This window comes from Leptinotarsa decemlineata, unplaced genomic scaffold (assembly GCF_025532065.1).
Source record: "Leptinotarsa decemlineata unplaced genomic scaffold, Ldec_3_MD MMD2_tig00026358_RagTag_RagTag, whole genome shotgun sequence".
NCBI lineage: Eukaryota > Metazoa > Arthropoda > Insecta > Coleoptera > Chrysomelidae > Leptinotarsa > Leptinotarsa decemlineata.
Window position 1 is genome coordinate 3,433,265 of NW_027412703.1, and position 12,171 is coordinate 3,445,435.

General features: G+C 36.3%; 1 protein-coding gene across 1 annotated transcript; it reads left to right on the forward strand.

Moving 5' to 3' along the window:
* Positions 1 to 6,611: 6,611 nt before the first annotated feature.
* On the forward strand, positions 6,612 to 11,555 carry LOC111514577 (vesicle transport protein SFT2B). The gene is made up of 4 exons (XM_023170837.2): positions 6,612 to 6,792; positions 7,048 to 7,144; positions 9,407 to 9,694; positions 9,750 to 11,555. The coding sequence occupies exons 2-4, from the start codon at positions 7,076 to 7,078 to the stop codon at positions 9,876 to 9,878; spliced, it is 486 nt and encodes a 161-aa protein (XP_023026605.1). The 5' UTR covers positions 6,612 to 6,792; positions 7,048 to 7,075; the 3' UTR covers positions 9,879 to 11,555.
* Positions 11,556 to 12,171: the final 616 nt, after the last annotated feature.

The following is a 12,171-nucleotide window of genomic DNA, read 5'->3' on the forward strand; positions in this document are numbered from 1 at the left end:
TGAGGCATGATTACGCTGTTGTTTTTGGCCAAAAAATCACGAACAAGCGATGACGAGTGAGCAGGTGTATTATCGTGATGTATCTGATGATTTCTTTGCATTTCTTCTCGCAGGCGGCCCATAACTTCAAGACAATACTCCTTATTGACCATACAACCATGTGGCAAGAACTCCTAATGCACTACACCACGTGAATCGAAGAAAACAGTGAGCAAAACCTTGAATTCAAATCGAACTTGGCGTGCTTTTTTGGTCTTGGCTCTCCTAGGGTCTATCATTGGGACTATTGGACTTTGATTTTGATATCATAACCATACTGTCATAATTCGTCACTAGCTATGGCCCCTTTGAGTAAATCTGAATCACCGATAACGTCATGCGACGGTTTTTTGGTCAAAATTCAGCAATTTTGGAACAATCTTTGCTGCTGGGGAGTCCAGTACATCATCGACCTTTTGTGGAAAGCTTGTAACAGTTGTAAACATTTTCCAAACTCAGAGTACAATCACCATATGTCACTGTCAACATTTCAACTGTTTTTTAGCATTCAATTCCATTTTTAAACATAATTTGATGCAAATTCTTTGATCCATTTTTTTCGATGGCAGAAAATTTTCGAACACGCAAAACACTTCTAACTTTCATCCTCTCACCAACAAACAGATCATGCTGAATAGCTGAAACTGTGAACATATGTTCGAAACAAGTGTACAACATAAAAAAATCAAGAGGTTGCTGATCGTTGAATGTAACCTGCGAAATTTGAACCTTATTTTTCGAACAGACCTCATATATTCATCTGAATTCGAAACTATTCAATCAAGACTGACTCGTAAGACCTGACTAACGTCGCCGGCACTATAAAACACAACCCAAGTATCATACTTCAATTCAAGTATTATATGACAACGATATTTCATATATTTTGAATATATCCAAGCATCCTGAATCATCTCGATACCGGAGTGACATATACTTACCTGGGGTTGCAGCTAACACGAGGCTTCAGAGACTATATGCATTTACTTTCGTCGACATGTCCATCATATGTGTACCCTCCCAACCTACTCAATCACTCTATTGAATTGGTTATTCTGAGTATTGAAGTCTTTGGTTAAATCAAAACTCAATATCATACTGGCTTGACGCACTGATGCGGAAATCTTGATGAGTGTAGAAGATTGTTATTATTGAGTCTGCTCAGGGCACATGATTCCCAGACTAATGACCACTTTCCACACGGTGTTGATAGTGGTTACTGATTATCGATGGTGGTGCACACTCCGTAGTATGAAAGCTTCAAGGAAAAAGCCCGACTTGTGCAACCTTTTCGATAAAAATAAATGACAATAGAAAAGTCACGAAATGAGAAATGTCGAAATGATTCTCTTCAGGCTGATACATATCTGAAAAGCCCGATGTGATACTTCTCGACCATCAAAATGAAACGATATTCGTCATGAAGTTTCCAGCTCGGGATTATACAAATATCATCCGAAAAGAAGTGGAAAACCCACGAAATATCAAGATTTACTTTAGATCTTCTCAAAATGTACCTAGACCACTCTGTCGAAACAGTTATACTGATTATTGCAGTCCGTGGTGGAATGATACATTTATTACTCTCAATTTTGCAGATAACACCGGCGGCTGGGGAAAAATCTTGGCCAAACAAATGTAGAGAGCTGCCATTTTTGACTCTTTGCATCTACCCAGTGCACATAATTTTCGGACCCACTAATTACTCCCCTCACAGTATGCGGGGTGGTTATTGGTGATTAATGCCGGCGCGCTCTATAAATAATTCCTGGCTGTATCACCTGCTAGGTTAAGTACGAAAATGATGATCACCATCTATTAGTGGGTGGGTCTATTGGGTTATCCCCCCTGATATATCCTAGACTTAACAATATAACGCAAGACAAAAGCCACCACAAAAGAGCCCATCAGACCAAGAGTTAACGGAAAGTTGGTGAAGCCTCAACCGATGTCAACGGCAGTAACAACTGAGTTGTGAGTAGACGGATGAGCTGTGGAGCAGACTGATGCTTTGTTGAAAAAGTAGAGAGCCCGTGCAAAAAGGGTACATGGCGAAAATACATGATATGTGGTGTGAAGTATATACGGAACATGCCATCTTCTCCATAAAAAATGTAAGGGATTCTGTATCTGTATCTGTAGAGTAGGGAGGGTGAGTGTAAGCCCACGCACTTAGGCCACATGTGACCCTTTGTACATCCTCCCGAGGAGTTGTCCTCCTAGGTCATCGTCCATCCTGTCCTTTCCAGGAAGGTGGACAGGTCGCTGAGAGACATCTCCTTTATATCGGCAGGTGTAGGCCAAGACTCGCCGAACACACACTCTCTTATTGACGATAACTCCGGGCACTCGCACAGGACATGCCTGACAGTCTCATCTTCCTGTTCACACATCCTGCATAGAGGTGTCTCCACTAGCCCCATATTATGTAGGTGTTTCTTTAGCTGACAGTGGCCAGTCAGAAATCCTACTGTAAGGCGTAGATTTTTCCTGGTCATCGCCAGATATTTCTTCGGCGCCAGCTTTCCAGGGTCGCCCAAGGTGATCCTGGCAAGATTACATCCTTTGATTTCATCCCATCTCTTTAAAGATTGAGCATGGGTGTAACATTTGACTAGTTCCGCAATTGTCGAAGTCATCAGGCCGTGGGTGCCGCTTGGTCCTAAAATTCTTAGTCCAGCCGCTTCCTTGGCTAAAGAGTCGGCAATGCGATTACCTTTACTCCTGTCGTGCCCTTTAACCCACCTCAGGATAATGTTATTATCTACCGAGGCTTTGGCTAAATCTTGGTGGCACTCTAGTGCTAGCCCTGAAGTAACACGGTGTCTGTTCAAGGCTAATAGTGCTTGTCTGCTATCAGTGCAGATTGTTATATAAGGGATTATGTATCAATCGCTTTACAAATCAGAAGGGTTCAAAATACTGAAAGAGAAGATAGCAAATATCAAGACACCGAGACAACACGTTTCTAGTATCCAATGTGTGATGGAATGTAACGCGGCGACCTTTCACGTCCGAGATGCGGCAAATAGTCTTCAAATTGAGACGCATTCATCACATCTTGAGTCAAAACGTGCTGCTGATCACCAAACAGCACTGCCTTGGTCGAGTACGAATTCTTATGGCTGCTAAAAGTCACTAGTGTATTGTGAGAAACCCTCTTGTTTATTCCAAGAGCTTCCTCGTTTGTTGTGGATAATCCACCACTGATCAGGTGGAATCCTTCTGGAAGCCACTCACTCAAACCCTCCGGCCCTAGCACAGTTCGAAGCCTTCTGTGAAGAGTTTCGACAGCTAATGTTCGAAGAGCCCTTGTGATAAACTGTATACTAGTTATCGACAATAGATAGTTAGAGGGGGGCAGTTGATTCCCGACATGCCTTATTCTTATCCCTTAGGAAAAAATTTGTCGATTCTTAAGAAGTACAGACCGACGGTAATATGCTTGAACTTTATAAGTTATAAGTCATTAACGAGTATTTTTATACACGAATACTCTGCACACTTGACCAAGTATTTTTATGGGTATAGATGCTCTATAAACATGTTACATCAATTTTACTGACAGAAAACAAGAGGAAATGTAAGAATGTACTCCGAGTCACCATGATTTGACAATATGAATTCGAATTGCATCAATAAATAGAGAACTCAATATGCACCAGAAATTTGGAAATGAAACTACATGTGACCGAAATTAGTCAAATATAATTATATTTCACCACATTCTTGTCAACTGTCTAGGAAATTCTTCATGTGTAAAGCCACTCAGGTCCGCTGTAAGCGGGCGTGCGTTCGGCAAATCAAGCGACTCATCACGTAATATTCAAAGCCATTGTCCTATTAATTAGCTACTCCAGCCACATCTATTGGCAGCTGTTAAGGCTAAGATGCAATACCAAACGTCGTCGCCCGTCTCCACTTGGAGGCGCTAAAAATTCGTTACAAGTATCCATAGTCGTACTTTATGAAAGGCAGGACTGGCGAAGTTAGGGGAATCCCCACTGAGCTTATTTCTCAGTTGATAGGTTGAGTAGGTCATTGTATGCATTTGTGTGGTAGATAAAAAGTAAAGATCGCACATTAAATTGCAATTATGTATGTTGTTAATAGTTCTTCTGAGGTGGGTCTAGGAATAATTATTGATATTAAAACTTTGTTAGTGTTGATTAAATTCAAATGTATCATCTGTCAGTGCAGAACAGTAGTGCAAAGGAATAGTAATTACGGTAAGTACTTTCCTACGTTTATTTATTGTATGGCATATTATTGTAGCAAAAAAAATAAATTCAAAGTATATAAGGTACACCAGAGTTTGACACCTCCATAGAAAATCTGAACTCAACTTCACAATAAATTTCTAGTTTGAATGAAATGACGTAGGATAATATAAAATAAAGATTAAAATATACTATGGTACTTTAGGTAGAAAACAAGTGTGTTATATTATCATTCATTATGGTAGAGGAGGAAAAACAAACGATAGTTCTCACCAGCAGAGGCGCCAACTTCGTGGGTGCTCGGGTGATCCACCACCCACGAGAGGTAAATAGTGATTGCAGAGTACCCACAACTGTGAATATCTAAAATAATTAATTTGGTTCCTCATATTATTATTTTTTCGAGGTAATAACTATCCTATGACGTAACCAATATATGTGCCAAATTTCATCCATTTCATAAAGGTTCTCTAAATTGTAAGGCTAATAAATATCACTACATTGTATGAAATATAGGCCGCAACTCTAATGTTTGAATTTTTAATATGTCTTATGATAGACGCAGGTGTCTTTGCGAAGCGCAAAACTGCCGAATTTCACTTTCGTTTTTTACCTATGTGTATGATTCATGAACATATTAAAGTTAAAGAATGACATAAATGACGCGCAATTTTATTTATTTTCAACCGAATGTTTTAAATCAAAAGTGTGTGTGTGTGCACGGTGCAGCATTTAGTATAACAGTGCGGCGGCGGCAGTACGAAGTTCCCCAGGTCAGCTAGTACTGATATAAATAACAAAAATATAAGTAGCTAGGTATGTCATCGAAAAAGCTGGAGCACCCACGGAAATTTTAAAAACCTAGTGCCCTAGCTCACCAGTGGTAGACTGGGAAAGTTAGTCATATGATCAACATCACCTGAAGATATTGATATAATTTGATTCTGGTATAAATATAACTGGTAGACTTATTAGTGTGGCAACTAAGCATATGTAGTCTTATCGGTATTTACACGCAAGCGATCAAACGGCTAGTGGCGGGCCTGGGCCTGAGGACTCTAAAGTTGAAGGTCTACCTCCGTGGATTAGGTTTTCTGAATAGAAAATGCTTCATCTACAGTTTGAGAGTTATTTTTTTTCTGAAATTTCGTGAATACTGAAAGGAAAAACTATTGACCTATATTATTGTTACTTCTGCCCAACTGATTATTGAAACTTATTATCATGTGATTTATTTTTTCTTCCTAGGGATATTTTAACTACGGTTTCAATTTCTTCAACACTACGTAACGAAAATGATGAAAAAAAATTAATATTTTCTCTTTACGCGCCTTACCTTGCCAAAAACTAACGGCTCACAACCTAGAAAAATATATACTGAGTGTAATTCTCATTGTTTTGGTTTTTCAATGGAGTATGTGAAGTGATACTCGTTTCACCAATGGAATATAAAACACATACTCTCCTGGTACTGGTTGAAAAACGCTATATGACACGCGGAAATTTTCCAAACAGCACTCCTATTAATTTCAATTTGAAATACATTCAGGAGAATTTCTAAAGGAAACTATATTTTACGATAGACAAATGAAGATAGTGGAACTATTCGCGATTTTACTAAATGTTAAAAAAGTAAAATAAAACGGGTCTGTCGCACAAAAATTCTCCTAATCTCTCTAAACGGAAGGACGGTATAGCCACCATACTATGGTAAAGCCTGTTGGTTAGCGTGAGTGGTACATTCAAATCATCAGTCGACAGCTATGTGAAAGGTGGTTCGAGCCCGATGTTCATAAAAGCGATTTTCACTGGAATTTCGGTCGGTAGCCAAGCGGTTCGCCGTGGGTGCCACTCACTCGAATCAACTGCCGTGTTGGTCGGTGGTTCAAACCTTAGTCTGAACAATCGATTTTCACTTACTATTGTCCAACCGTTGCTAGGAATCACACGTTAAAAGGTAAGACTTCGTTAATCCTTAGCTCGCACAAGTTTCTACTTCTGAGGGTTGTCGTTCGTAGGGGTGCGACAGCTGGTTAACGGAAAAAAAGATTTTTTTAAAACAGAAATCATCCAAATTTTGCAGGAAATCACCTGTTAAAAAGAAATACTTCGTTAATCCACAGCTCGCACAAGCTCCAACTCTTGAAGGTTTTCGTTCATAGGGAGACAACAGCTGGTTAATGGAAAAATATACACAGATATTATGGTCTATTGTGGTCATCGCTATCAAATATATTTTGGCTCATTCCATGATTTGTCTAAAAGTTGGTCATCCTTACGAAGCAGATTGGAACTGGATTAATAGGCGTATAATAAAATCCACAAAAAAAAGAGAAGTGGTTCGTAAAAACAGCTGTGTGTTGTGTTTTATTTTTGACGTTTTCGTTTTTCATTTTCAGTTTGGAGGTTGGAAATAGTATTTAATTGGTGTAGATTTTTGGCATATTTAAAATATCAATTTTCTTGATAAAGTTTAAACGTCATTTTTGGAAAGTCCATTCAAAGGAATCCCAGCGATTGATATTGAATGAGGGTAAGTTATGAATCATAGAATGGGGGCGGTATATCCATATCCCAATATTTATTATGCATATGTGAATAAAATAATAAACTACTGAACAGGTAATCAGGTAAATAGATTGTAATTTGGCAAGATTTTAGATTTAGTTCATAAATAATAAAGTTAATCTATTAAATGTTGATAACCTTTCTTTTTTGTGATTATTAATCATGACTACAAATAAAAATTCAGCAAGTAGTATATCACGCACAGATCTTCGTTTTTCAGGTAAAACAAGATATATAACATTACCAGTATGGATAAACTAAGAAGAGTACTGAGCGGTAATGATTCTGCTGATGAGGAGAGCGGTATTATGGCTCAAGTGAATGATAGTTTTTATTTTCCCAAGATAAAATCTAATTTACTTTCAATTTGCATGTGAAAATGTGTAGTTCATGATTACCTGAAACAAGAATCAAATTTGTCCATGTTCAGAAATACTCATAGGTACATAACAAAGAATCTTCACATCAATATTGGTGTACTCAAAACCAATGGACAATGGATGTGGTTGACATTTTCCTCTATCTGAAAATGTTGTGTTTCAATTCGATTGAAGTAAGTGCAGGATTTTTCAAACTCAAACTGATACAACCACTTATTGCTGATGAGTTAGTGGCAGCTATATCCATTAAAATAGTGGAAATTAAAATGAATAATGGAAATATTTTTTTCAATATTTGTTTATAAAATCAGATGGGTATTGAATTTGAAGTAAGTGTATATTCTGATGACCAATTGACATGAGTTTTTTCCTTAGAACAGTACCAAAATTAATCAAAAATAATCAACTTTAGTGTATAACAGATGAGGTTAAGTTACATTATAATGGATCAGATAGATATTGTTAAAGTAAAAAGCCAAAATAATGATCATGATCAGGAGCATTTTTAACACAATAATAATGGAAATTTCCTTTCTGGCATACCGAACAAATGATATAATCCTTTGAACTTCAGATTTAAACTCTTCTGAAATGGAAAACACCTTATTTTCATAGTTAATATACACTAACTATGAAAATAAGGTATTTTCCATTTCTACTGTATAAACAGCAGAAATAGTTGCAAAACTAGAAATAGTAGCAATTTTACACTATCTTACATGGACATCATTATACACAGATACAGATAATTTATTCATCATTATTAGACATTATTAGACTAGTCAAAACATATATTATTAAAACTCATAAAAACATTATAGAACTCACAAGAGGACATGAAAAACTCACAATCTTTATATATATACAAAACTACTATTAGTATCAAACAGTGAGGTACTCCTCTATTGTATAAAAACCATTTTCATTTAGGTAATTGAATAATGTTGTTTTAAAGGTATTAAAATTTTTATCTCACCAAAGATCCACACTAAGCCTAGAGAATAGTAAGCGAATGTCATTTTTATTCCGTGTTTGGTGTTGGTGAATTTCACTACTATTCATGTAGGTATCTTGCTCTTTTTTAATATTCATAATTAGAAGATTAATATAAAGTGATGGTAAAGTTAGAATTGACAATGACTTGAAATAAGCTTTACACAATACATTATTTCGAACTCCTATCGTGCATCTTATGATTATTTTCTGAGCAATGAATACTTTATCAATATGTGTTGAATTACCCCAGAAGATCAAGCCATATGTGAGTGCCGACGACACTAGACCATGATATGCCATTCTGAGAACCTCTGTAGCTACAGTGTCCTTCAGTTTCCTGATAATAAAATTGATATTACTCAGATTGATACTACCAGATTTTCAATATGGTTTCTCCATGTCAGTTTCTCATCAATTGTTACACCCAGAAATTTCATGTTTGTTACTTGCTCAATTGATTTATTTTAACAAGAGGGCTTGAGTCACAGCTAATATTTTTTGTTAAAAAACCATGTTCAAGAAGCATTTAAAATTAATCCATTATTCAGGCACCATTGAAAGAATTCCTCAGCGCATTCATTACTCAGATAAATGCTTTTGTCCAAATTATCTTGTGATATCATATGATTTGTATCGTCGGCATAAATTATGGTTTTTTGCGGGGGACCACATGATAAAATCATGTCATTAATAAATATGATAAAAAGCAGTGGACCAAGTATTGAGCTTTGCGGTACACCCATAGAAACATTGGTTGACCTTGATTTGAATGAATTCATCATGACAATCTGACTTCTATTTTGTAAATAGGAAGAAACCCATCTATTCGCTACTCCACAAACTCCAATACGGTATAATTTTTGAAATAGAAGCTCATGATTTACAGTATCGAATGCTCTACTGAGATCAAAATATAGTGCAATAGAATATTCCTTAGTATTCAAGCTAGAATAAATCATATTACATAATTCGTTCATAACATCTATACATCCATATCAACAAAAGGCATACTCATATCTACTACCAGCAAGACAAACTATAAGCAGTATTGGTTGATAGAAATTTAACCTGCACCATATGGAAATGATCTTAATACTACTTTATCAGAAGCTTGTTTCAGGTATAAATGAAAATGCTAGTAAATTAGATATTATAGTGGGATTACGTCCCAACTATCCTTTTCCTGATCTTTTTTTTTTGTAGTTGGATGGTGCTTCCACTTTCAGTTGGTCCACACGAATCAAAGGCTTTTTAGCATGTTTCATAGTTGGCATTCTTCTATCATTTTTGGGTTCATTTGCCTTATTTTTACATAAAGGCTTAACAGTATTTGCAGTATTTTATACACTTGGAAATATTACCTCAATACTCAGTACATGTTTTCTTATGGGCCCTTTCAATCAGATCAAGAAAATGTTTGCTCCCAATAGATGTATTGCTACAATATTAGTGATAGTTTCTTTTACGCTGACACTGATTTCAGCTTTAGTGGTGAGTACAATTGCTAGATGTTGCTTTTACATTTTTTATCAATTATTATTTTTAGTTGCATAAGGCTGGTCTTGCACTTTTATTTATCATCATACAGTCCCTGGCAATGACCTGGTACTCCTTATCTTATATACCGTATGCAAGAGATGCTGTTAAGAAAACAGTAATGACCTGTGTGGTATGATAATTAGGTGAAAATGTGTCTCACGTAGATTTTAACAGGGCGTATTCAAAATTTCACCAGTGATTGTTATTTATATTTGAGGGAACAAGATTCTTGAAAACTTGTGGAGCGTTATATACTAGGGTGATCCCAGAAGTCCCCAGCCCAACAACACGAAGCTATTTTTTCATGTTTGGGAACAGAAAATAATCCGAGGGGGCTAAATCTAGCGAATGGAGTGCATGAGGTAGGAATTCAAACTTAAATTTGTTGATTTTGGTCATTGCGACGATGGATTTGTGAGCTTGATGAAACAACACTTTTTTCTTAGCCAACTGCGGCCGTTTTTGCTTGAATTCGTCACCCAAATGTTGCATAATACTCGCAATTGATAGTTTTACTTTTTTAAGATAGTCAATGAAAATTATCCCACCCGCATCCCAAAAAACCGATGCCATTACCTTACCTGCAGGTGGAAACGGTCTTCTCCTTTGTAGCCGGTTCTCCCTTTTGAGTCCACTGTTTTGATTATTCTTTTGTGTGGGGTGTAAAGTGATGGACCCATGTTTCATCCATGGTTATGAAATGACGCAAGAATTCTGCTTTGTAGCAGTGAAACTTCGCTAAACACTCAATTGAAACATCTTTACGACATTGCTTTTGCTCGAGAGCGAGCAAACACGCCACCCATCTTTCACACAGCTTTCTTAAGTCCAAATTTTCAGATAATATATGATGTACCGCACTTTTTGAATTGGTATCTCGCGCACTTTCAATCGACGATCATTCAGTAACGATTTGTGAATTTTCTTCACCGTTTTTGGAGTCGTTACCTAATTTCCATTTTCACAAATTCACCGAAAAGGTTCGCTGAACGCTGCCAAGCGAATACTAAACAACGCAGCGTCTTAAGTCCTCAACATGCTTCAAACTTGAAGCATGTTGTATAGATTGTGTACTTTATAATACAGTGATATTTTTCAAACTACTACCGCCATCTTTAGGTCAGCCCGGGTACTTCTGGGACTACCCTCGTATATGGCGCTATATTTCAAGAACCAAACCATTTTAATTGTTATGTTTTTGTTGAATCACTTGAAATTTATTGTGTAGTCATAAAACAGTGTATGATCCTAGTCTATAAGCCAATCTGGCAAATATTTTATATTTCAGAAATAATGTAGCAAGTTATATCAACCGAAGTATTTCATCATCATTTCTATATCATGTAAAAATTTATATCCAGAAAAAGTTATTTGGGCCTTTCTCCATTGATGTGTTCTCGAGTTTTCCATTGGTACAAAATGAACAATTTTTATTTATGTATTTTCACTTTTGGTAGCTTCTCTGAAACAATATTTTCCATACAAAATCAAAATTGATTCTCTTCATATTTCAATTGTGAAAAAAAGTGATGAGATTTTGGAAGGGTTCAACCAACGGGGATGAAGATTTCAGTTAATATCAGTTTCTTTGTGAGCCTTAGGCTGAGCATATAACTATTTGCCTGTCCTCTATTCAATATTAGGAGGTACAATTCAACAGTATGAAATTATAATTGGTATATGATTTATTATTAGAAGTATTGTACAGATTTTCTATAAGACTGGGCTAATAGAGCCAAAATATAAAACTGAGGAAGAGATCTATGTCTATTTTATGATGATGTTTGTGAAATAAATATGATTTGCTAATAAATTTGTTTTAATTATTCATTCAACATCTCCATAATTAAATTCCAATAATTCATGGAGAATTGGAATTTCCACTGTTATTTAAATCATCTGAATTTTATTGATAGGTCTCAACGAAGAATGGGAAGAAATTCAAAAAATGAGTGGTGAGGTGGATTATCATAATTTATATATTAAAAAGAGGTATCTTTTTGAAAAATTTCTTGGTTTTGTCCTACTCCATCAATTCATAAAAGATGGAAATTTCAACCTTTTCTCTATTCATTAGACTGCACAACGCAGCGGTGAGATTTTAGATCTGTCGGACGCAGATTTGGATGTTTTCAATACAAATGTGTCTGAAACCGCATAATACTCACTACCAGAACAATTAATTAGCGCTCCAAGTCGACTTCATTGATTCCAGTGGCGCATTTGCTTTTTCGTAAAAATATAGTTGTTTACATGATGAGATCACAAACCAATTTAAAAAATTATGGGCAACATGTGGGTTTTCTAGTAAGGCTGGTATGTCTGCCACCGTGATCGTGAAGAACGCAGGATTGCAGTGGCATTTCCCTAGAAGTGAGGAGTTGTCTAAATGGAACAATCTTAATAATAATACGAACAGAAAGAGGAAA